General features: G+C 43.0%; 1 protein-coding gene across 3 annotated transcripts in view; it reads left to right on the plus strand.

Annotated features, from left to right (window-relative positions):
* SMG1 (SMG1 nonsense mediated mRNA decay associated PI3K related kinase) overlaps nt 1-27,062 on the plus strand; it is a 409,928-nt gene that overhangs the window by 20,646 nt on the left and 362,220 nt on the right. For all 3 annotated transcript variants that reach the window (XM_073591119.1, XM_073591120.1, XM_073591121.1), the window contains exons 2-6: nt 2,097-2,260; nt 2,456-2,605; nt 4,314-4,450; nt 19,521-19,579; nt 22,975-23,188. In XM_073591119.1, the coding sequence (XP_073447220.1) occupies nt 2,097-2,260; nt 2,456-2,605; nt 4,314-4,450; nt 19,521-19,579; nt 22,975-23,188 (724 nt within the window). The remainder of the gene's footprint in view (nt 1-2,096; nt 2,261-2,455; nt 2,606-4,313; nt 4,451-19,520; nt 19,580-22,974; nt 23,189-27,062) is intronic.

Here is a 27,062-nt window from a genome sequence, read left to right on the forward strand (position 1 = left end):
CAAGTACCGTTTGTTTGTTTTTTTTTTTTTTTTTCACTAACAAAGCAAACAAAAAAAAGTTTTAATTGTTTAAAGTTTATAAAATAGATGTGAAAAAAAGCAGGAAAATTACGGTAATTAAATAGAGGAGAATAGGTAGTAAATTAAGGGTTATTAAGGGGTTAAACAGAGGAACATTTGTTCATCCCTTTTGATCTGCAGATGAAGAAACAGAAATGTACAAAAACAATGTTTCTTTTTATTTTAGTGTTTCAGGGCTGAGCAATGTTGGTAATATTGCCGGCTGCTTTTTTTTTTTTTCAGCTCCAATTACCGGACTTCTTTAACACTAGGGAGACCCACTGACCGCTCAAAGAGCCGAGCCTGAAAGTACCGTTTTCAAGTATCAGTGCATTTGCATGAGTACCAATACTTGTGCAAATACTTGGTACAGGGGGTCCCCTAGTTACAAACATCCGACTTACAAACGACTCCTACTTACAAACGGAGGGAGACAACAGGAAGTGAGAGGAAATCTAGCCCTAGGAAGGGAAATTCACTCCTGTAAGAGCTATTATGGGGAAAAGGTACCTCCACTGATGCTTTATCACCAAGGGTTGTTTCCACAACAACCCAAAATTTTCAAAATCCAATTGTTATGGGACAGAAAGTGAGGTGAAATCTTCTGAACAGAGGCACAGACAGCAAAACAAACATTACAGGAGTGTTAACCCTTCCCTATGCTATCCAAAAAGCTTAAAAATAGTTTTTTTGGCTGGAGCTACACTTAAAAAATGTACCTGTTCCGACCTACAAACAGATTCAACTTAAGAACAAACCTACAGTCCCTAACTTGTTTGTAACCCGGGGACCCCCTGTATTGGCACCGATAGAGGTGTGAAGGCCCGGAAAAATACGAAAAAAAAAAGTTTTTTTGTTTTTTTTTTCCAAAAAATTGGAAAAATTTAAAAAAGAAGAAAAAAAAATTGTGGAATATTTTATTTTAACATGATGAATAAAATATTTTAAGACAGGGTGTTCAAATATTTTCCAAATCATTTCTAAAAAAAAAAAAAAAAAAATGTATTATATCAGATTATTCAAATTTTCTGTGCAGGAGTGAGGACAAGCAAGTCCTAGGCAAAAAACTGAACCCTCCAATGCAAGAACAGTATGCATTTCTTCCTTTAGGACAGGGATATGCAATTAGCGGACCTCCAGCTGTTGCAGAACTACAAGTCCCATGAGGCATAGCAAAACTTCAACAGCCATGCGCATGACACCCAGAGGCAGAGGCATAATGGGACTTGTAGTTTTGCAACAGCTGGAGGTCCGCTAATTGCATATCCCTGCTTTAGGAGGTGCTGTGCTGCTATTGTAACAAGAACCGGTCCTGTCAAACCTTACATTTTTAGAAGTTCCTAATTGTGGTGACAGACAAAAAAGAGTAGCTGCAGAAGCAGAGATGGATACTGACAATTTCAGCTCAGAAAATGATTCTGATTAAATGTCTATTGAAACTTAATCCCACTCTCTTCTTAACACTTCCCCCATCTTCAATTCTGTTTTGTGGAGGCTTTTTGGTTGTTCCACACAAACTAGTAAGCAGTCCAGGAGATTGTTGCTCCCTTTGTTAAAAATAAATATTATAAAAAAGTAAATTCTGTTTGATAATTGTTGACTCTACACTATATTTTTAATATGCTAGTTGTGATAATTTTATGCCAAGTTAAATTGTCCATAGTCATTTTTTATGTTCCTAAAGTAACAGAATGACTTTCAATCTTAAAAAGACAAAAAAGTGCTAATGTAGCATTTTTTTTTTTTTAATTTTTCCAAAAATTTCCGTTTTTTCCCCCCAAAAAAACGGGAAAAGTTTTTTTTGTTTTTGTTTTTTTCCGAGCTTCAAAATTTCTGGAAATGTTACATCTCTAGGCACCGATACTAGTATCGGTGCAACCCTATTACTAACTGTGAATGTTGCAATCAATGCTTTAGAAGTGTGCCGCCTTTTCACTTTTAAGTTATGTTATTTTAAGGAATATGTCTGTCTTTCTTTGTGTCTTCTTGGTTATATACTTAAATTATAATTGTATGTTTGGTGTTCTGTTTTATAGATCTGAAAGTGCTTCAGCCGACCAAGACAATTTAAAATACTCTACCTCCAGAGACCGGGGCAATTCTGCCTCATATGGATCACATGCTTCCAATTCAGCCGGGCTTTCTCGACAAAAGCATGATGATGTCACGGTGTCTTCTGATGTGCACAACGAAGAGGAAGGTATGGAAGCTAGAACAGCATTATCATTATTACATAGCATATATAGTTAAATGGGTATTTCATAAAGCTTTCAGTCAAACAAGCCTCTCTGGTTTTTGAGCTAGCATGTTGTGAATTTACCACTTCTTCTTCTTCTCTTTGTTCTTTTTTTATATATAAAAAAAACCAAAAAAACATTTTTGCTCTTGGTTCTAGATGGCTACTGTGTCAATGGAGGATCTGGTGAAAATGCTTTTGGTCGGAAGTCGTTGGGGCAAGAGCTGAGGGTTAACAATGTAAGCCCTGATTTCACTGTCCAGCATGGAAACCGTGCTTTAGCCACAAAAGATATGAGGAAATCACAGGGTGAGTTTTGTAGAATTGTTGATGTGCAGTGCTGACGTACTGAGGGTGATTTACGAAAACTGGTGCACACAGAATCTGGTGCAGCTGTGCATATCAATCAGCTTCTAGGCTTTATCCCCCTTTCACACCAGTGGACTGATTGAGTCCACCTGTCGATTATTTTTTTAATATGTGGACCGGACCACCCATTGTTCTCTATGGGGCGGCGAATGTCAGTGTCACCCATCGGCATCAGGTCCACTAAAAACAGACAGATGGGGATACATTTGCTGTCTGTCCAGCCGATCGGATCAGATGACAATCGTATTGAAATGGACATGCAGTCTGTTTCCATCCGGCCGCCCTATAAAGAACAGCGAGCTATGTGGAGCAGACACGGACCTGTCATCTGGCTGATCAGCAGAGAGATCACTCACTGAGCAGGCGGATCCGCTTGCACCCATTCCGTCCCGTGTTTAAGAGACCTTGTCAAATTGAACAAGCTGATTAGTTACTAGGCACAGCTGCACCAGATTCTGGGTGCATTGGTTTTAGTAAATGTCCCCCACTGTCTATTTACATATATTATAAAGTAATTACTCATCTAAAGTCAAAGCCAAAACTTTTTTCTCATTTTCCTTTTTTCCCTATAATTTTATTATTTATTTTTGGATAAGACAAGGAATAGTTAAACCACTGTCCATTATTATTTATTTTTTCCTTTCTGTTGCCATTTGTTTCTGTTCCATGCTTGTTCATAAAAGGAAGTGAGAGGATCTCTCTAAAGTGAGAGAAATACCCTCAGACCGCTGTCACTGTAGCACATACGCTATGTTACCAAAAGTATTGAGACGCCTGCCTTTACACGCACATTAACTTTTATGGTGTCCGTAGGGTTCAATATTGAGTTGGCCCACCCTTTGCAGCTATAACAGCTTCAACTCTTCTGGGAATGCTGTCCACAAGGTTTAGTAGTGTGTCTATGGGACTGTTTGACCATTCTTCCAGAAGCGCATTTGTGAGGTCAGGCACTGATGTGAATGAGAAGGCCTGGCTCGCAGTCTCCACTCTAATTCATCCCAAAGGTGTTCTATTGGGTTGAGGTCAGGACTCTGTGCAGGCCACTCAAGTTCCTCCACCCCAAACTCGCTCATCCATGTCTTTATGGACCTTATGGAACGCGTACCATAGGAAACCATGTTAAAATGGACTGTAGTCCGTTACTGCAAAATGCACTTAAAAATGCATAGGTGTAAGCCTAGCCTTTAGTTGTTACTCCTGGTGTGAGCACACTAAAGCAGACCTATTGCCTTGTTCCATAAAAGAAGGAAGCTAGTCCTGATTTTTCTACATAGTGAGTCATTGATCTGGGACAATTGTGAAGGACAGTAATTCAGACCCTTTAGAGTTTACTGGCTGCTTGCTTGTTTCAGGTCTGTGAGCCACTTGGTAGTGAAGCTAGGATCAGGGAGATGCCTGGAGTCTACACCTTTAAAGCCAAGCATGCAGTGGTAGTTCTGTAAAAAAAAAAAAAAAAAAAAAAAAAAAAAATTCTCCTAGGTTTACTATAAAGCAGCCTGGTTATGCAGATGTATTTGTCAGCCCTGATTTTGCTGTTTTTTCATCTTGCTCTTCAGGGGTACTAGGCTAAAATTGAGTATTAAACTTATGACAAATTATTTTCCAGTATGAAAGTATAAACGTGAATTTGTCTTCAAAAATTTCGCAGAACGATCGCTCTCCTATTCTGAAGAGTCTCGGCTGTCTAATCTTCTTCGGAGGATCACCCGGGAAGACGACAGGGACCGAAGACTGGCTACCGTTAAGCAGCTGAAAGAATTTATTCAGCAGCCAGAAAACAAAATGGTTTGTAGTTTTTTTAAATTTTTTTTTTATACTTTGTATATTAAGTGTTAAATGTAAGTCCTGGATGTTTCTCTTCTCTGTCATAGCTGTTTCAAAGCTAAACTCCAGTCACATATTATAAGCACTATGCTGTTTATGCCTTTTTAAAAATGTATTTTTACTTACAACTAGCATAAGAAACTGAATCTCTTTGGTTGTAATCCTCCTGTCTTCCCTTTGCATAACGTGAGCTAAGCAGGTTAGAGCAGAGTCGATGACTTTATAGCATGGTTCTCCTTTATTCAATCAGAAATATGGATGAGAGATGACCCAACTCTAACGTTATTATAGAGTGACACTGGTGTCTGGAAGAGGTGTATAAATCTCAAAAGTGCCTGAACAAAATTGCAAATGGCTTGGCAGATAAATAAAAAAAAATTGTGTATTTTAATTGTGCATTTAGCTGTTTGAGTAGGCTTTAGCTTGAATTTATTTTGCTTGATAGGGGTGTGTGTGTGTGTGTGTGTGTGTGTGTGGTTTTTTTTTTTTTTTTAACTGGTCACAGTTGCTGCTGAATACAGGAGGTTTGGACACTGGCAAACAGAAAAATCATAACCCATTTAATGCCTGCTTTTCCTACCAAGCCTCAGTTTTTTGTTAGTATGCCAGGAGTTTGGATGCCTTTTCTTCAGGTCTGCTAAAAAATCCATCTTCTGTTTGTGGAATCAAGATTCCTCGCTATACTGCTGATTGATCTGGTCTCTATATAGCAGCTATCCGAATCAGCCTCGCTTTGGATGCCATACTGGACATGTGAGGCTAGCCTGGAATATGTGGCCTTTGGGTACTAAGCTCTGCGTTTTATGGTTTTCAGGTCCAGAGCTGTAGAGCGGGGATATACAATTGGCGGACCTCCCAGCTGTTGCAAAACTACAAGTCTCATCATGCCTCTGGGTGTCATGCTTGTGACTGTCAGTCTTGCTATGCCTCATGGGACTTGTAGTTCTGCAACAGCTGGAGGTCCGCCAATTGCATATCCCTGCTGTAAAGCATAGCCCCACTTGTCACCAAGTAAAAGTCACTTTGTAAGGAAGGTCATTGGGTCTGGAGCACTGGAAGCTAAATCACGGTTTACACTAATAGGCCATTTTCAGATTTTTCACCTATCATGTTACACATGCATTGTCAGTTTCTTTGCCTTTTAACAATTTTATCCCTTTTCTTACTACTTAGCTAGGGGATGCCCTATGTAGTTAGCCCCACCCTTATTTTTTTATGCTTTAGCCTCCATTTACCCACATGTACTGTGTTCTGTTGGATTGGACACACTATGTTTTTTTTCGACCTATCTTATTCATCTGTCATGATCTGCTTCTGGATTAAAGCTTTCTGCGATCTGCAAGATGTTGTTTGGTTTGGGTCACTGTTTGCCAAGCTACAGAGACTGTAAGTTAAGCCGTCTCACCACAACTGTATCAGTAATAGAGATCACTTTTCAGTGCTTAATTGTGAAAGCAGAACAGTCAAAAATTCATTTTGCTCCAGTCAAAAAAAAAATCAATCATGGCTCCCGAATATACTGTGAGATGTGCTATGGACTGGGTATACAGCAGGTTGGGATGGTGCAGCCATTGTCATATGAGCCTTTACATGTATGTAAGCTAATTACAGCAGAATACAGCCTACAAGAGAGCTAATGGGACTGTTATAGAAGTTGTTTGCTTTATCAATGTACACAGTAGAAAAGAACACACAGGAGAACACAGGTGCCTAGCACATTACCAGGCTAGGCGTTTGCGCCCTCCTCTGTGTTCTTTGTAAGCTGTTACTGTATTCCCCGATCTGAGGAGGGCTGCGCTGGTTGAGCATTGCTGACAGAGGTTATTCCTGCCAGTTCTGGTTCATTATTGATGGCTTTGGTGCTGGAAAGTGATCGTGTATATGTACACAGTAGAAGCTACCTGCATTACTATATGTCATTATGCTTTCGGCTTATGCCTTCCCAAACAAGTGACAAAATGGTCTGATCCACAGACACAAAGCTATACAACTGATACATTTATCGGAGACTGACAGGTCCTTTATTGCCCACACAATGTCACAGCAAAACATTACATTTTCTGAGGGAGCTGAAACACAGCAAGAATCAGAGTTCCTTCCAGATCAGGAAGTAAGCAGGCAAGGTAAACGCTTGGTTAAACCAACTTGATAGGTTCAACAGAATTAGGAGTCTGACAAGAGCTGCTGGTTAATTACACTTATGGCACCAAATGTTTGATTATTTGTCATAACTTTATCAGCCTTCTCATGAGGTACTATAACTAGAGGGTGATTTCAATCAATTCATTGCTACCTAATGAGTTATCAACAACTGCCTACAACTAAAAGCAAAACCTTTTTTTGTTTGTTTTTTGTTTTGTATGCTGTGGCAAGGGTTTAGATTCCCTGTCAGTTTTTATTGCTGACTGTGTCTCTCTGAGGGAGATGCACCCTCTCTATTTGATGCAAACAAAGCCTGGGGAATGCCCAGGAAAAAACCAAAGCCTACTTACCAGCTCGCAGACAACCAAATTGACCTAACAGTACGCGTTAAAAACGGGTTTAGTCCGCACGCATTTGCAAATGCATGCATAAGCCACAGAGCCTCATCACGGCACCCTGATATCTGTGGTCCTAACACTAAAATATGAATGTCCCCACAGTGGAGGCACATGCATTCTAATAGATAAATGCTGGCAGGTGGACTGAAGGGCAGCCCATCCCTGCTTAAAGGTACAGAAGCACACCAAACACACACCAAACACCCAGCAAATAGCACTATGGCTGCAAAGGTGCTGGTGCTCGTTTCTGGACCAATAAACACACCAAGGTGATTTAAAAAAACTTGCCACTGCCTTCATTTATAGCTGGCTATCTCAGTAAGCGGCTTTGGAGGGCTACAAACAGATGCAAACAAAGCCTGGGGAATACCCTCTCTATTTGCCCTGTTTACTGTTGTCATTGAAAATGAAAGTAAAAGAAAATGGCAAATTTTGGGTTGTTCCCAGAAAAGTAACAGAGGGGAAATCTTCCAATGGGGACAGTAGTTCTGGTGACTCAGGGAGCTCCGAGGTATTCCCTTAATTTGCAGGGATTTTCTCTTACTTCTTGCTTTGGTTATGGGGCAGAAATTGAAGGTAAATTTCCTCTATGGGACACAGATGGTGAAAAAAGATGTGTGTTATAGCCGAGTCACCAGGGTGACGGCGACCAGCTATAACGCACATCTTTACTGAACCCTTTGGAAACTAAGACATACAGATGGCCATCTGTTTGCTGCTTTGCAATGACAGGATTTCTTTGAGGCTTTGGCTCTAACAATTATTTATGGTTCTCAGCAATTATATTTGAAATCCACAGGCCCCCCAGTATAGATGGCCAAGACCCTGAAACTGAGCTGCAGCACGGTGGCCAAGACCATACTGTGGTTTAACAGGACAGATTCCACTCAGAACAGGCCTCGCCATGGTCAGCCAAAGAAGTTGAGTGCACATGCTCACCATCATGTCCAGAGGTTGTCTTTGGGAAATAGACATATGAGCGCTGCCAGCATTGCTGCAGAGGGTTGAAGGGGTGGGGGTCAGCCTGTCAGTGCTCAGACCATACGCCGCACACTGCATCAAATTGGTCTGCATGGCTGTCGTCCCAGAAGGAAGCCTCTTCTAAAGATGATGCACAAGACAGACCGCAAACAGTTTGAAGACAAGCAGACTAAGGACATGGCTTACTGGAACCATGTCCTGTGGTCTAATGAGACCAAGATAAACTTATTAGGTTCAGATGGTGTCAAGTGTGTGTTGGCAACCAGGTGAGAGGAGTACAAAGACAAGTGTGTCTTGCCTACAGTCAAGCATTGTGGTGGGAGTGTCATGGTCTGGGGGTGCATGAGTGCTGCTGGCACTGGGGAGCTACAGTTCATTGAGGAAACCATGAATGCCAACATGTACTATGACATACGGAAGCAGAGCATGAGCCCCCTCCCTTCAGAGACTGGGCCACAGGACAGGATTCCAACATAACGACCCCAAACACACCTCTAAGACAACCACTGCCTTGTTCAAGAAGCTGAGGGTAAAGGTGATGGATTGGCCAAGCCTGTCTCTAGACCTAAACCATATTGAGCATCTGTGGGGCATCCTCAAATGGAAGGTGGAGGAGCGCAAGGTCTCTGACATCCACCAGCAGCGTGATGTCGTCATGGAGGAGTGGAAGAGGACTCCAGTGGCAACCTGTGAAACTCTGGTGAACTCCATGCCCAAGAGGGTTAAGGCAGTGCTGGAAAATAATGGTGGCCACACAAAATATTGACACTTTGGACCCAATTTTGACATTTTAAATTTGGGGTGTACTCACTTTTGTTGCCAGCGGTTTAGACATTATTGGCTGTGTATTGAGTTATTTTGAGGGGACAGCAAATTTACATTGTTATACAAGCTGTACACTCACTACTTTACATTGTAGCAAAGTGTCATTTCTTCAGTGCTGTCACATTAAAAGATATAATAAAAATATTTACAAAATAAGGGTAAGTGTTTCATAATGAGCTAGTATGCAATTGTGTACCAGAAGGTTTATCATTTTTAAAGTGGTGTTCCGGACGAAATTATACTTTTTAAATAAAAATACCCCTATAATACACAAGCTTAATGTATTCTAGTAAAGTTAGTCTGTAAACTAAGGTCTGTTTTGTTAGTTTATAGCAGTAGTATGTTATTTTTATAAACTTACAGCAGGCCGTGGCCATCTTAAGTGTAGGCATCTGAAGCCAGACTGTATTTCTTCCTGGATCTCATCCTTGCAGATCTCGCACATGCTCAGTGCAGCACAAGCAGTGTAATAGGTTTCAGGTCAGGTTTCCATAGCAACGGCAGTGTCAGAGGAAGTTGCCACCCCTTCCCAGAAGGCATTGCAAACAGGAAATGATGCGATGGGCCACGGGGAGGAGGAAATGAAAAATGAATACAGTAGATATACAATAGGTGCTGAGAAAAAAATTTTTTAAATATCCAATTCGTTTACAGTGCACAGTTTAGTGAGGGATGCTGAAGAGTTGTAAAAGTGGGTGGAACTCCACTTTAAGTAGGTAAGGACAAAATTAATACTGAATTTCATAGGCCAATATGTAAAAGGTGTTCTGTTCTACAAGAGATATGCGGGTGTGAGATCTAAAATGGTTAAAGTGGTTGTAAACCCTTTTTATAACCACGTTTGCCTACAGGTAAGCCTATAATAAGGCTTGCTTGCTTGCACAGTTTAGGAGTTATTCATTGTATCCACGTCATTGGCACATGCGCACTGAAGAAATGGCTCGTTCGTGCCGTTTCTTCAGCTGCTGTGCCATTAATGGCGGCTCCCGCGAGCATGCAGGGGAGTTACGTCTTAGCGGCTTCGGCCAATCCTAGCACCGGAGCCCGCAAACCTGGAAGGAACATTTCGGAAACATGTGGCCGTCACAGCGGTGTACAGGGACTGCTGCACCAGCTTCGTTCTAAGGGTAAGTATTTCATAATGAGCTAGTATGTAATGCATTTACAACCACTTTAAAGAAAACCAAAAAAACCCTAGGTTTCTGGAGCATAAAATTTTAACACAAGTAAGTTGTATTATCGCTTCCGTTACAAATACGTTTTTTTGGGTATTTGTGTCACCTAAATGATTCAGATCATCAAACAAATTTTAATATTACACAAAGATAACCCTAGTAAATACAAAATGCAGTTTTTAAATGGTTTCATTTATTTACGGAAAAAAGCTGTTCAACCTGTCTGGCCCTGTGTGAAAGTAATTACCCCCACCCCCCAGTGTTAGATTTTACTTGCCACAACCAGGCCTGATTTAATGCTAAACCTGTTGAATCAAGAAATCACTTAAATAGAAGCTGTCTGATAAAGTGAAGCATGCTAAAGGATATCAAAAAGCAACACCTGCTGCGATCCAAAGCCATTCAAGAACAGACGATAAAGTAATTGACATATATACCGATCTGTAAAGGGCATTTCAAAAGCTTTGGGTCTGCAGCGAACCACGGTGAGAGCCATTATTCACAAATGGAGAAAACTAAGAACAGTGGGGAACTTTCCCAGGAGTGGCCGGCCTACCTAAATGACTAATTATTACCCAGAACAACATCTAAAGAACTGCCTCACTTGCGTCTGTTAAGGTCAGTGTTCATGATTCAACAATAAGAAAGGGACTGGGCAAAAATGGCATCCATGGGAAAGTTCCAAGGTGAAAGCCACTACTGAGCAAAAAGAACACAAAGGCTCGTCTCACATTTGCCAAAAACATCTTGATTATCCCCAAGACTTTTGGGCAAATATTCTGTGGACTGATGAGACAAAAGTTGAACTTTTTGGAAGGTGTGCATCCTGTTATATCTTTTTTTAACTCCATTTATTTTTATAAATTTTTACGAAAACATATACCACTGATTGAGAGGCACCGCGTATACATACTATTATAACATCTTTACAATGTTGTGTATAAATTCACACTTAACCTTCAATACATTAATATACCCAGTTCGTATTTACTTCCTTTAAAAGGGGGGGAAAAAAAGGAACATTTAGAAGACACACAACTACTAGCAATACCTCAGCTCCCTTACCTCTATAAAGATGAGCTTCGAGTTCGAGTCGAACTCATGTTCGACTCGAACATTGGCTGTTCGCAAGTTCGCCGAACAGCGAACAATTTGGGGTGTTCGACAAATTCGAATGCCGCGGAACACCCTTTTTAAAAGTCAAACATGAATAATCAAAAGTTCTAATTTTAAAGGCTTATATGCAAGTTATTGTCATAAAAAGTGTTTGGGGACCCGGGTCCTGCCACAGGGGACATGGATCAATGCAAAAAAAAGTTTTTAAAAATGGCCGTTTTTTCAGGAGCAGTGATTTTAATAATGCTTAAAGTCAAACAATAAAAGTGTAATATTACTTTAAATTTCGTAGCTGGGGGGTGTCTATAGTATGCCTGTAAAGGGGCACGTTTCCCGTGTTTAGAACAGTCTGACAGCAAAATGACATTTCAAAGGAAAAAAGCCATTTAAAACTACTCTCGGCTATTGCATTGCCGGTCCGACAGTACACATAGAAGTTCATTGATAAAAACGGCATGGGAATTCCCCACAGGGGAACCCCGAACCAAAATTAAAAAAGACGTGGGGGTCCCCCTAAATTCCATACCAGACCCTTTAGGTCTGGTATCTATTTTTAAGGGGAAACCCGCGCCAAAATTTAAAAAAAACGACGTGGGGTCCCCCCAAAAATCCATACCAGACCCTTATCCGAGCACGCAACCTGGCAGGCCACAGGAAAAGAGGGGGGGATGAGAAAGCGCCCCCCCCCCCCCCCGAACCGTACCAGGCCACATGCCCTCAACATTGGGAGGGTGCTTTGGGGTAGCCCCCCAAAACACCTTGTCCCCATGTTGATGAGGACAAGGGCCTCATCCCCACAACCCTGGCCGGTGGTTGTGGGGGTCTGCGGGCGGGGGGCTTATCGGAATCTGGAAGCCCCCTTTAACAAGGAGACCCCCAGATCCCGCCCCCCCTCCCGTGTGAAATGGTAAGGGGGTACAAAAGTATCCCTACCATTTCACTAAAAAACTGTCAAAAATGTTAAAAACGACAAGAGACAGTTTTTGACAATTCCGTTATTTAAATGCTTCTTCTTTCTTCTATCTTCCTTCTTCTTCTTCTGGCTCTTCTGGTTTTTCCGCCGGCATTCTCGTCCAGCATCTCCTCCGCGGCGTCTTCTATCTTTTTCTCCTCGGGCCGCTTCGCACCCATGGTATGGGGGGAGGCTCCCGCTCTTCTCTTCATCATCATCTTCTTCTTCTCTTCTTCATTTTCTTCCCGGGCCGCTCCGCATCCATGCTGGCATGGAGGGAGGCTCCCGCTGTGTGACGGCGCCTCCTCTTCCGACGGTTCTTAAATAACGGGGGGCGGGGCCACCCGTTGACCCCACCCCCCTCTGACGCACAGGACATGACGGGACTTCCCTGTGGCATTCCCCGTGACGTCACAGGGAAGTCCCGTCAAGTCACCGTGCGTCAGAGGGGGGCGGGGTCACCGGGTGGCCCAGCCCCCCGTTATTTAACCCCTTCCCGCCGACCGAACGCATATATGCGTACTCGGCTTTCCGGGGTTATACCGGGATGATGCCCGCAGCTGCAGGCATCATCCCGGTACCGTTGTTTTCAGCGGGCGATCGGCTACCCGAATATAACAACCGATGCGGCTAAAAGCCGCTCGGTTGTTATACCGGAGGAGCGGGAGGGGACATCCCCCCCCCCCTCCCGCCGCCTCCCGCCGCTGTTACCGGGCCTCCCGTGCGATCGGGAGGCCCGGTGTCCGTTCCGCTGCCTTCGGCGGCTGGGGGCGGACTGGAACGAAGCTGCGAGCGGCTTCGTTCCAGCCTTCTAATTGTAAACGCGGAAGCGACGTCATGACGTCACTTCCCGTTTACTCGGCTGCCAATGGCGCCGAATTTAAAAAAGTACACAGTATTCAGAATCGCCGTTTTCGGCGATCTGAATACTTTGAAGTGTAAAGGAAGGATGGGGGGTCTTTTAGACCCCCCATCCCTCCATAAAGAGTACCTGTCACCACCTATTACTGTCACAAGGGATGTTTACATTGCTTGTGACAGCAATAAAAGTAAAAAAAAAAAAAAAAAAAAAAAATTTAAACACAATTTATAAAGTACAAAAATAAATAAAATAAATAAAAAAAAAAAAAAATTTTTTTAAAGTGCCCCTGTCCCCGCGAGCTCGCGCAGCGAAGAAAACGCATACGGAAGTCGCGCCCGCATATGTAAACGGTGTTCAAACCACACATGTGAGGTATTGCCGCGATCGTCAGAGCGAGAGCAATAATTCTAGCCCTAGACCTCCTCTGTAGCTCAAACCTGGTAACCGTAAAAAATTTTTAAAGCGTCGCCTATGGAAATTCAAAGGTACCGTAGTTCGTCGCCATTCCACGAGTGCGTGCAATTATAAAGGGTGACATGTTTGGTATCTATTTACTCGGCGTAACATCATCTTTCACATTATACAAAAAAATTGGGGTAACTTTACTGTTTGGATTTTTTAAAATTCATGAAAGTGTCACTTTTCCAAAAATTTGCGTTTAAAACACCGCTGCACAAATACCGTGTGATAAAAAATATTGCAACAATCGTCATTTTATTCTCTAGATTCTCTGCTAAAAAAATATATATAATGTTTGGGGGTTCTAAGTAATTTTCTAGCAAAAAATATGGATTTTAACTTGTAAACACCAAATTTCAAAAATAGGCTTAGTCATGAAAGGGTTAAGAACCATCAGAAGAGGAGACGCCGTCGCACAGCGGGAGCCTCCCTCCATGCCAGCATGGATGCGGAGCGGCCCGGAGAAGAAAATTTAAGAAGAGAAGAAGATGAAGAGAAGAGCGGGAGCCTTCCCCCATGCCATGGGTGCGTAGCGGCCCGAGGAGAAGAAGATGGAAGACGCTGCGGAGGAGATGCTGGACGAGAACGCCGGAGGAAGAACCAGAAGAACCAGAAGAAGATGAAGCAAGATAGGAGAAGCATTTAAATAAAGGAATTGTCAAAAACTGTCTCATTTTTGACAGTTTTTTTAGTGAAATGGTAGGGGTACTTTTGTACCCCCTTACCATTTCACACGGGGGGGACCGGGATCTGGGGGTCCCCTTGTTAAAGGGGGCTTCCAGATTCCGATAAGCCCCCCGCCCGCAGACCCCCACAACCACCGGCCAGGGTTGTGGGGATGAGGCCCTTGTCCTCATCAAAATGGGGACAAGGTGTTTTGGGGGGCTACCCCAAAGCACCCTCCCAATGTTGAGGGCATGTGGCCTGGTACGGTTCAGGAGGAGGGGGGGTGCTCTCTCGTCCCCCCCCCCCCTCTTTTCCTGCGGCCTGCCAGGTTGCGTGCTCGGATAAGGGTCTGGTATGGATTTTTGGGGGGACCCCACGCCGTTTTTTTTTTTTTTTTTTTGGTGTGGGGTTCCCCTTAAAATCCATACCAGACCTGAAGGGTCTGGTATGGAATTTAGGGGGACCCCCACGTGTTTTTTTTTTTTTTTTTTAAATTTTGGTTTGGGGTTCCCCTGTGGGGAATTCCCATGCTGTTTTTATCAATGAACTTCTATGTGTATTGGCGGACCGGCAATGCAATAGAGTCGTTTTAAATGACTTTTTTTCTTTTGAAATTTTGCTGTCAGACTGTTCTAAACACGGGAAACATGCGCCCCTTTACAGGCATACTATAGACACCCCCCAGCTACGAAATTTAAAAGGATATTACACTTTTATTGTTTGACTTTAAGCATTATTAAAATCACTGCTCCTGAAAAAACGGCCGTTTTTAAAAGTTTTTTTTGCATTGATCTATGTCCCCTGGGGCAGGACCCAGGTCCCCAAACACTTTTTATGACAATAACTTGCATATAAGCCTTTAAAATTAGCACTTTTGATTATTCAAGTTCGTGTCCCATAGACTTTAACGGTGTACGCGTGTTCGAACGAACTTTTTTCCTGTCCGCATGTTCTAGTGGGAACCAAACAAGGGGGGGGTGTTCAGCTCATCCCTATTCATCTATGGCTCTCTAACCTTTTGTGACCCCTCTATCCTTTTATAACCCCTCCCTCCCCTCTCCTCCCTAATCTTTTTTAATAAAGTGCAACTGTCCCTTCCATACACCGTGTCTAAATAACAGATATATTATGTATTCTTATTTCTCTTTTCTCACTCTTATTTGCCACTTCCCTTCGTCCTCTCCACTCCCCCCTTATTTTCCCGATAATATCCTCCTGCCGTGCTGTGAATGGCCGGCAGTCTTCTGGGACCTGTGTGACGTGTCCCAGAAGATTGGAGGGAGGGGTGAGAGGTGAACTTCTTCCGGCGCCAGGGGAAAGCGAAAGTTAAATTTTTGGGTGGAACTCCGCTTTAAGGTTTTTAGAGTAGCCTGCTCAAAGTCCAGACTTAAATCTGAGTTGCTGTGGCATGACCTTAAACAGGCTGTTAATGCTCAAACCCTTCAATGTGGCTGAATTAAATCAATTCTGCAAAGAGTGGGCCAAAATTCCTCCACAGCGAGTGAAAGACTCATTACCAGTTATTGCAAATGCTTGATTGCAGTTGTTGCCACGATTTAGGGGGCAGTTACTTGTTCACATAGGGCCAGGCAGGTTTGTACCACTTTCTTTCCCTTAACGGCCACCCACTGTATATATACATCTGCACTTTAAAGATGGCTGTCTCGGTAACGGCAGCAGCTGCTGCCACAACTGAGGCATCCATCTTTTCAGTGGGCGGTTCTGTTTACGATAATGGTGGTCTCTGCGGCGGATTCGCCGCGAGATCTCTGTTATCGGTGGCGGGAGGGGGCCGCCGCTCTCCCGCGCCCTCCGCCGCTTACCAGAGCTGTCGGTAGCAGCGGAGGCGATCGTGCTCTTCTCCTTCCGTGTTATGGATACGAGTGAGAGGAAGATGGCCCCCACCTCTCTCCATACCATAGCAGGGCGGAAGCGATGTCAAAATGTCACTTCCGCCCATACGTCTTAAAGGGCTCTTTTTTTTTTTTTTTTTTTTTTTTAATTATTGCATTTAAGTCCAAATATGAGATCTGAGGACTTTTTGATCTCATATTTAAGAGGACCTGTCATGCTTTTTTCTATTACAAGGGATGTTTACATTCCCTGTAATAGGAATAAAAGTGACCCTTTTTTTTTTTTTTTTTTTTTATAAACTGTGTTAAAAGCAATAAAATAAGAAAACATTTTTAAAGCACCCCGTCCCAACGAGCTCCCGCGCAGAAGCGATCGCATATGTGAGCAGCTCCCGCATATGAAAACGGTGTTCAAACCACGCATGTGAGGTATTGCCGCAATTGGTAGAGCGAGAGCAATAATTCTAGCCCTAGACCTCCTCTGTAACTCAAAACATGCAACCTGTAGAATTTTTTTAAACATTGCCTATGGAGATTTTTAAGGGTAAAAGTTTGACGCCATTCCACGAGCAGGCGCAATTTTGAAGCATGACAAGTTGAATATCAATTTACTCGGCGTAACATTATCTTTCACAATATAAAAAAAAAAATTGGGCTAACTTTACTGGTCTTATTTTTTAATTCAAAAACATGATTTAAAAAAAAAAAAAAAAAAAAGTGCGCTTGTAAGACTGCTACGCAAATACGGTGTGACAAAGTATTGCAATGACCGCCATTTTATTCTCTAGAGTGTTAGAAAGAAAAGTATAATGTTTGGGGGTTCTAAGTAATTTTCTAGCAAAAAAACTTGTTTTTAACTGAAAAACAGGCTCGGTCCTTAAGTGGTTAATACAAAATGCAGTTTTTAAAATATTTCATTTATGTCAGGTTATCTTTGTGTAGTAGTAGTAGTAATAGTAGTAGTAGTGTAAGTGCAACAAATATGTAAAAGATTAAAAAATAAAATCAGGAAGGGGCAAATACTTTTTCACAGCACTGTAAGCAGAATCTAGTCCTTATACTTGTGATGGTATTTTCTAAATGAAACGATCCAAAGATTGTCACCGCCCCATGGGACTCCCAGTTGCTGGTGTAAAAACATAGAATTCGCCCTGGGACTTTGAGTGAGATGAGAGAGGTTGGCCAATATTCATAACAAGAGTAATCTCAATTTATTGCAAAATATCTTGCATATATAAGCAACAGCAATAAATTTGCCAAGCCGATAGGTGTACATGCACAGTAAAATAATAACAATCCAGATACAGTTGTACAAAAATGTAAAAAAAAAAGATACAAGCATCACTGATACCCTGCGCGTTTTCACTTCTTCAGGGGTGGATATAGGTAATAAGATAAACAAGTATATGTTAACAGTGGAGGCATATGGGGTGAGTGGTCAGAGGTCTACAAAAAAGACCTCCATACTCACCAAGTGGCTGAGCTAAATCGCCAGTCGCTGAGTATCCAAATGGCGGTAGCAACAAATATCGAGCACGGGAGCCGAGGAGGCGGAGCAAACAGACCACAACAGGGTGACATCTGGAGGACCAACATGGCATGGGTGGTGGTGTGTGTCCATATGGTCTCAACTTGTCCACATTGGCTGACCACTATAAAACATATGTAAATGTATATGTGTCAGACACAGTAATGGCAAATAAAGCTTAATACAATAGATTTGTGTGAATAAAATTTGTATATACACATATATATGTGTCAGAAGCATTTCAATGCTAAATTTAAGCTTAAAGGGGAGTTCCAACTACAAATACTGCAGCTGCTGACTTTTACTAATTGGACACTTACCTGTCCCAAGGTCCAGCGGTGCGGAGGAATCAAGCCCCGCTCGTCTCCCCCCTCCTCTCTGCGGCGCCGGCATTGTCACTGTGGGCGCCTGACTGTGACTTCACAGCCGGGCATGCTCGAGCCACGCTGTGACTGGCTGGGCAATCATCTGGGACCTGTGACTTGTCCCAGATTGCCGAGAGGGAGGGGGGAGAGGTGATCTTCTGGCGCCACGGATGCGCCAGGAGGAAGTGGGAGCTGGAACCCTCTAAAAAGAGGGTTTCTGCTACCCCCCCCCAAAAAAAAAAAAAAAAAAAAAAAAACATGCCAAATGTACCATGTCAGGGGGTCACCTTCCCTTAAAGCGGAAGTTCCATCTTTGGGTGGAACTCCGCTTTAATGCAGTAAATTATGATTAAATGTATATAGTATAATATATATGAACCAGCATGGTTGAGAAGCTAGTGTGGACAGGGAGACTATGGGACAGTGTAGGAATGGTAAAGATGTAAACGTAGTGTGCTGTAAATAGATAAATATATATATTATATAAAATATATATAAGTGTGTGTGTGTGTGTGTGTGTGTGTGTGTGTGTGTATCTTGTATGTATGAACGGTGAAAAAAAACCCCAAAAAGCATTGTGCATGGGATGTGTGCGATGTTACCTGAGTGGAAGAAACCAAGTACATGTGGTCTCCCCGTCAAAAAATGAGGGTGCTGTGTAGGAACGCCAAACTAACAGTGAAAGGATCCCAGCCATGTCGGGCCTCCAGTTTATGCCCCTGGAAGAGCCCAGATGCTCCGTACATAACGTTGGGGGCGGGTGGGGGACGTTTCCCAGCAATGGGGGTGCGCATGCGCCGTGACCACCTACCATCTGAGATGCCCCACACAGCCCTAACATGATGATGCCAAACAGGTGCCAATTAGTGGGTGTGGAAAACATGGTGCCAATGTGTAGGTGGCCACGCCCAGATGGACAGGAGAGGACATCAGGAGGTCAGAAAGCCTCCTTTGTGCACATCGCAGCTCCGGAGATGGACGGCGGATGCTGATTTCGGTGTTTTTATGTATTGCATCAGGGATGGAGGTGTAGACCTTATTTTTTTTTCTCCCAGTTACTGGTGGGGAAAGCTGTAAATTAGTGGGGTCTCCCAAACACCTGCAAATGCTTAGTGGGTTCCATGGGGGATCCTCTATTGTAAGTAGCCAGCTGTGCTGCCAGCTCTAATTCTCCCATGTCATAGGATAGCTTGTGAGAGTGCATGACAGATTTGGGGGAAAAAATGTAAATGTTTGAAATTCGTTTAAAAGGAAAAATGGCTACAGTGTCGGAGTTTAACTTTTTTTTTTTTTTATTAAATTTTTTTTGTGAAAGTTAAAAAAAAAAAAAAAAATTGACTTGTGCTAGTGTTTTGTCTTCAAAGATCATATATTACTTGTAAGCTATCGCAAGGTCACGCTATTGTCAATTTGTTTGGTTGCTAAACTGAAGAGCCATTGGATTGTGCTGGTGTATTTAAAGTAGAAGAGCCACTATACTTCCTGGGTGTCCAACCCTTCTACAATCAGGGAATATACCAGACGCTCAGGGAGTTCCCCTGTATCGACTAATGAGAAAAGAGCAAGTTTTGCAGTTATAATAATATTTAGCTTCAGTCCTATATTGTCCTTTTAATATATGTAAGCTTCATTTTGCGTTTTTTGTCTGTCTTAAAATCCATGTAATAAGGTGCACTTTTTTTTTTTTTTTTTTTTTTTTTTTTATCTAGGTGCTGGTTAAACAACTTGACAATATCCTGACTGCTATAAATGATGTGTTAAATGAAAGGTACGTCTGTGTTTAAAACCCATAGAAACCTAAATAAGCCAAAGTGTATTTCTATTTGTATAATGCCAACTGCAAGTAATGAGTATATGCAGGCAGAAATGTGATGGATTTTAGTGCCACATTAGCCCCAAAATCTTGGGTGTTCTGTTATATATTGCATAACTTTTGATCTCTAGTCCACCTATTGTGCCTCATTGTTTGTCCATTACTGTGATAGATTTTACAGAACAGTAGTGAGATGTGGTGACTGACTGGTCTTAGCTTGTTTTCAGTTTCTGAAATTGGTAGTTTGTAAGGCCCCTTTCACACGGACGGATAGAATGGTACTTTTAACTGGGGATTTTCTAATTTTCTACCGCAGCTAAAAACACACAATGCTTTCCTATGGCCCCATTCACACACTGCGTTTAGCTGCGATTTAGATACATGTGGTTCCGTGCGGATAGAAAAAATAGAATTGACTGCGTCCAGGAACGATTTAGCGCAGCTATCCGCACATAACTGCAGGTAATCGCAGTGCACTGTCAGCTGCAGATAACAGCGCTGAGCTGCTCATCGGGAAAGGAAAAATTATTTTTCCTTTCCCTATGAGCGACAAGCACGGGGATCTGACTCGGATCCCCGCCAATGCCCAGCACTGTTTGGTATGAATCTTGAGGGGGAACTCCACGCCAAATTTTAAATAAAAAAACAGCGTGGGTTCCCCCTTCAAGAGCATACCAGGCCCTTCGGTCTGGTATGGATGTTAAGGGGAACTCCCTACCCCGAAAAAACGGCGTGGGGGTCCCCCCCAATATCCACACCAGACCCTTATCCGAGCACGCAGCCCGGCTGGCAGGAAATGGGGGGGGCGAGCGCCCCCCCCCCCCCCCCCGAACCGTACCAGGCTGCATGCCCTCAACATGGGGGGTGCTTTGGGGGAGGCCTGCGGGCCCCCCTCCCCCTAAGCACCTTGTCCCCATGTTGATGAGGACAAGGGCCTCTTCACGACAACCCTGGCCGTTGGTTGTCGGGGTCTGCGGGCGGGGGGCTTATCGGAATCCGGGAGCCCCCTTTAATAAGGAGGCCCCAGATGCCGCCCCCCCCCCCCCCTATGTGAACGAGTTTGGGGTACATGGTAGAGGTCGACCGATATGGGTTTTTCTCTGGCCGATACCAAAGCCGATATTTAGAAATCGCGGTGGCCGATGGCCGATATATGATGCCGATTTTTTTTGGGCCGATATATTAGGCCGATTTTTTTTTTTTTTTTTTTCCCTTCATCTCATAAAATCTAACATCTTTCACACTGGGGCGTTTTTCAGGCGCTTTTGGGCTAAAAATAGCGCCTGTAAAACGGCTCCCCTGCAGTCTCAGCGTGAAAGCCCGAGTGCTTTCACACTGAGGCGATGCGCTGGCAGGACGTTAAAAAAAAGTCCTGCAAGCAGCATCTTTGGAGCGGTGTATACCGCTCCTCCACCACTCCCGCCCATTGAAATGAATGCGCACCGCTGCCGAAGCGCCTGCAAAGCGTTTCGGCAGCAGCGCTTCAGGGGCGCATTTAACCCCTTCTTCGGCCGCTAGCTGGGTTATAAGTGCCCCGCTAGCAGCAGAATAGCGCCACTAAAATGACGGTAAAGCGCCGCTAAAATTAACAGCGTTTTATCGTCAACGCATGCCCGCACCAGTGTGAAAGCAGCCTTAAGTAATAAGTGATACAGAAAATTTTTTATATTTAAACATTTATTAAACAAAACAAACCTCCAATCAGTTCACTTGTATGTATAATTTAGATAAAAAAAAATAACTATCTTAAATATTAAATACACAAAAACAGGTAATCAAAACTTTTGGATGAAAAAAAATGGGCTAACTTTACTGCTTTTTTTTTTAAATTTCATTAGTGTATTTTTTAAAAAAAAAAATTGCGTTTGAAAGACCGCTGCGCAAATACCGTGTGACATAAAATATTGCAACAACCGCTATTTTATTACCTAGGGTCTCTGCTAAAAAAAATATATATAATGTTTGGGGGTTCTAAGTGATTTTATAGCACAAAATACAGGATTTTTACTTGTAAGCAACAAGTGTCAGAAAAGATTTAGTCTTTAAATGGTTAAACTGAAAACTTCTCCACGGAGTTCAGTCTATTGATAAAAGAACCTGAAAGAGATACAATGTATCTTCTTATCAGATTTGGCAGGCTGCCCAGAGGAGGAGAGAAGAAAACTTCAGAAAACTTGCAATTGACTTCTATTACAGAAGTCATTTGCAAGTCCCGCTGAATCGGCTTTTTTTATCAGCACAATCGGCCGATGCCGATTAAGTAAAAAAAAAGCCAAATATCGGCCGATATATCGGTCGACCTCTAGTACATGGTACCCCTACCCATTCACCTAGGGAAAAAGTGTCAATAAAAAAACACTACACAGGTTTTTAAAGTAATTTATTAGACAGCTCCGGGGGTCTTCTTCCGACTTTGGGGGTCTTTTCGGTTCTTCTCCGCACTCTCCGGGTCTTCTGCCGGGCTTCTCCGCTATCTTCTGCTCTTTTACCGCTCTTTTGCTAGTGGTGGCCCGGACTTCTGCCTTCTTCCCTTTTTCTCTTTTTCTGATGTTGACATGATGCTCTCTCCGGCTGGAATGCTCTCTGAGCGCTCCGATGTGACTTATATAGGCGGTGACCCCGCCCCCTTATGCCATCACAGTCCCTGGGCATGCTGGGACCCCTCCCCCCAAAGCACCGACCCCCCCCCCCCATGTTGAGGGTATGCGGCCTGGTACGGTTCTGGGGGAGGGGCGCTCGCCCGTCACCACCCCCTTTCCTGACCGGCCGGGCTGCCTGCTCGGATAAGGGTCTGGTATGGATTTTGGGGGGGACCCCCACGCCGTTTTTTCGGCGTAGGGAGTTCCCCTTAACATCCATACCAGACCGAAGGGCCTGGTATGCTCTTGAAGGGGGAACCCACTCTTTTTTTTTTTTTTTTTTTTTAATTTAAAATTTGGCGTGGAGTTTCCCCTCAAGATTCATACCAAACAGTGCGAGTCGGTACCCTGTCGGGTTGACATGGAAATGGCAAACCGCCGCCAAACGCAACTGCAGCTAATCGCACTGTGCAAATGCAGCTGATCGCAGTGCCTGGAGTCTTTAATTGCACAGGAAAAAAAAACATGCTTTTAACTGCGGCAGAATAGCCATCCGTGTGAAAGGCGCCTAACAGTTCTACAAGAGTATTCTGTTTGTTGCGGTAGGAGTCCAGATTAACTTTAACATTTTTTTTATCTTTATGGTAAATATTTAGTTTATCTGCCTTCCTTGTTCGAACACTGCACAATGCATTTATATTATTTCAGCTTGCTCCCACTGTAGGTTTCCTCTTGCACTCAAACAATATGCTGTGTCTTTTGCTCTTTCAGTAGCAAACTGCTTCAAGAACTGCGGCAGGAGGGGGCACAGTGCCTTGGCTTGCTCTGTGCTGGTCTGAGCTATGAGGCAGAGAAGATCTTTAAGTGGATTTTTAACAAATTTAGCTCATCTTCTAAAGATGAAGTGAAACTACTTCTACTTTGTGCCACCTACAAAGCTTTGGAAACTGTAGGTGAAAAGAAGGCATTTTCTTCAGTAATGCAGGTATGTTTTCATTTTACAGTATAGTTAAAACCACTATGCCATCTCCTAAAATATGAATGTATTGTTACATGTGGTAGTTTCTGGGACCTAATACAGTCTCTTTTATTTTATAACTTGTAATCTTTTTAATGTTTGCATGTACTTTTCTGTCAGTATTCTTTTACCTTATTATTTCCAGGAGTTTGGATGTCTAGATGTCCTTAAAAAAAAAAAAAAAAAAAAAAATTTAGGTGGCTTATGGTGGAAATTCCATTTTCTCCCATTCTTCTTCCACCCCAAAGCCAGACAGAAAAACTCCCAGTTCCCAGTCCCCATGTCCTTCCTTGATGCTAGGATGTGAAAACCGTTGGATGCTCACTCATCATTGCAGGAGTGAAAACCAATAGTAATCGCATCCTAGCAACAAGGCAGGACGTAGGGGTTGCTGATTGGGAGTTTTTCAGCCTGTCTTTTGAGAGGACTCAAATGATTATGTACAGGTACGACAGTGGTGTTGAACATTTTACAGTCAGAGATCACTTGAAAGTTACACATTAGCTGTGATTCATGATGCCATCGCTTACTACTGTGATCACAGAAGCCCCATAGCATCACAATAGTAAACAATGGCATCATGAATGCCAAACACTGTTTAAATTATGGCTTATACAGTAATTCTCTGCTTATATATGAAATCACTCTTAGCTTAACTAGCTGATTCTATCTTCGGGTTTTTCAATCAATTCCTTATAGTCTAATACAACAATAGAAGAGCATCCAGAATGGTGCAACCATACTTGGACACCACATTGAGAGGATAACCTGTGATGTTGCTTCAGGCACTAAATTCTGCATGGGCGCTCACCTTAATCCTCTGCAATAAGTTGCGTTAGTAGCATGGTGCTACACAGGTTCAGGGCTGTCTGCAGGGCTGAATGCCCACTGTGATGGGCAAAGCCTAGACTCCTATATACAGACCAGTGTTGCGGACAGGTAAGACAGCATCACCCCATGTCTCATTACAGTGAAGACTGGCGTCATGTTTCAAACTTTTACAGTGTAAACATTTCGTACTTGGATAGAAACTTCAGCCACTCAGAGCTCATTCTCAGGTGGATGACCAGGTGTTGCATCACACCACATGTCACATACTTGACCCCTACTTCCACCTACAGCCCCTTGTAAAGTACCCTCTCTTCTTCCTGCCCTCTTGTGAAGTGGACTTCGCTACAGCATGGTCTGCACCCAGGTTACTACATTCTCCTCTTTCTCCTCTCGGACATGCTTGCCATTTCCGCAACCTAGTCTGTAAGTACCCCACATGGGATTACCCTTGCCATAGCAGAAGCAGAAATCAGGTGAAAGGAAACCTTGTCAAAAGCCCAGGCAAACATTTGCTTGGTTGAAGGTCTGTACAACACTCAACCTCTGAGGGAATGATGCTTTCTTTGCACAGGAGCTCTACCCAATTTTTAACACCATTTTATGCATCTGATTTCTAGCTCTATCTCAGGCATGCAGCATGCCTGGTGAAAGAGGAGTATTCTGCAACTATGTTGTAACAGTTCCTCAGACAATTGACTGATTTAATACAGCCATCTCTGTCCAGAGCTCTGTGTCGCTAGGCTTTCTCCACCCCCTAGCTTGTCTATTCAAGTCAGATCCCGATATGCCCACCCAAAAAGAGGCAGACATAGGTAAAAGTGGACCCAAAGACAGTGTTAGAAATCCACCAGCTTGCAGGGTCTTATGCACTTGATGATATGGCTTCACACAAGATGCTTGCTGATTTGGATATGCTAATTTCCGCTGTAAAAAAAAAAACCTGGTCATTGGCGCACTTGATTCTCCTCCATCTTGCCATACCCGTTTGGGTACAAAGAGATCTCCTAAGTCTAAAAAGACCTTTCCAATTTATGATGATTGGGTCAGTCCTGAAAAAAAAGTTAGCCCCTCCTGCAAATCACTGCTGAATTCTATCCAGTGAAAGAGTTCACTAAGAAGTGGGCTGTTCGGTAGTAGATTATGCCATCTCTGCCTTAAACAAAGATCTCACTGTTCCAATTGGAGATTTTTAAAGATTGTGGAGATTGGAAGTTTGGCACGCTCAGGAAAGCTCTCTTTACACGTGCAGGCCTGGCTCTGCAACCAGCTATCACTGCTAATTCTGTCTTATAAGACTGCAGCCATTTGGACTTGGGCAATTTACAACCATCATGATTTGGTTTTCTAGGACCCAACCTTAACTGTGCAATTGCAGCAGTTATCTCCGCCCTGCTCCTTTGGGCTGATTTCCCTAGAACTAGAATTTATAGAGTGGCTTTGATTTCTATTCACATGTGCAGAATTTTTGTGGCTCAAACCCTGGTCCGCTAAAGCGCCCTGTAACGACTCCTCACATATATGCCCCTTCGAAGGAGGATGACTTTGAAGCACTAGACAAATTTTAATTAAACATGTTACAGGAATGAGTTTTCTTCCACATCTAAAGACCTGAACTTGGTTCTCCTTGCCCTGTTGAAGGGGAAAAAAAAAAAAAATCCCTTTTTGAATTTAAAAAGGATATACCCATAGATGACCTCTCTTGTCATCACGTCTGTCATAGTTCGCATCCCTCTCTTAAAAAAAAAAAAAAAAAATAAAAAAACATTTCATCAACCTCCGAATGACAAGGTTGCCGTACCCCCAAGCCATCTCTCCTTCGCACGCAAGGTGGTATCGGACTTCCACCCCAATGGAGATTATAGTCCCTGCGTCTTTTGTGCCCTGCTCAGAAGCATCCAAAAATATTGATGTTTGTTACCTGGCCATAGACTTGCCTAATCAACCTTTCTAATCACAAAAGCTTAGACTCTAAAGGACCACACAATTTCTGCGATTTTATGTGCAGATTGGTGGGTGTGTCCTGGGCATTCCGGCTCCAGGCTTCTGCAGCCCAATTCTGTAAGGTTGACACTTGCTCTTCGCGTTAATGCCTTTTTCAAGGTTTTACCAGGTGGACATCAAATTTTATTCAAATGAAGCCTTTGGCTGCAAGGTTCTTGCAGCAGCACTGTAGGTTCACCTTTTTGCTGTTGGCACCTTTCTGTTTGCCTAGTTGTTGCCCACTCTTCTTTCATTGCTTGGGTGCATCCCAGGGTCTGTGAATACTCAGCAAGTGCACTGTATGATTTTAAAGTGGTTGTAAACTCTCACATATACACATATAAAAAGGTTCAGATGATATAGAGATTAAACTAATCCTATATAGGCTTTTCTTGTTTATATGCATTCTTCTCTTCTCTTCCCTACACCCCTTCAAAAGGACAAAATCGTGTTAAAATTCTTCTGCATCTGTTAGTATCACAGGAGGGGGCAGGGAGGCTGCAGTTAGTGTATGAGAGCTGATTGGAGGAAAGGCACACACGGTAAGAACTATGTTGTGAATAGACAAGCTGTGTGCTGAGCTCCCTCCCTGGAATAGTTCTCAGAAGTGCCTCATGCTAATAACAGAGGTACAGGGAGCAGAGAGAAACGACACTTAGGCTCCATTCACACCTGAGCGTAGCGATTTGTGGGAATTTTTTTAAAGCGTTATTGACGGCGCTATATAAGTACCTGAAATAAATAAATAAAGCGTTTTAGAAGTGTATTACAAGCGTTTTACAACTTCAAGCATTTTTGTTTAGCCAATAGAAAGCACTGGGGGGAGGATAGGGAGAGGAAATAGGGGGTGGAGAGCTGCTACTTGAGCAGAAAACGCTTGTTATCCGCTCAAGTCAGGCATTTCTGTTGAAGTCTATTGGGGCCAAAAAAAACGTTTGTAATCTGCCAAAAAGAAGCTCATATATATACTTTGAGCTTCAGGCATTTTGCTTCAGGCGACAGAACACTCGTATGTGAACAGGGATCATAT

This window comes from Aquarana catesbeiana, linkage group LG06, assembly GCF_042186555.1.
Source record: "Aquarana catesbeiana isolate 2022-GZ linkage group LG06, ASM4218655v1, whole genome shotgun sequence".
In the NCBI taxonomy this organism is placed as follows: domain Eukaryota; kingdom Metazoa; phylum Chordata; class Amphibia; order Anura; family Ranidae; genus Aquarana; species Aquarana catesbeiana.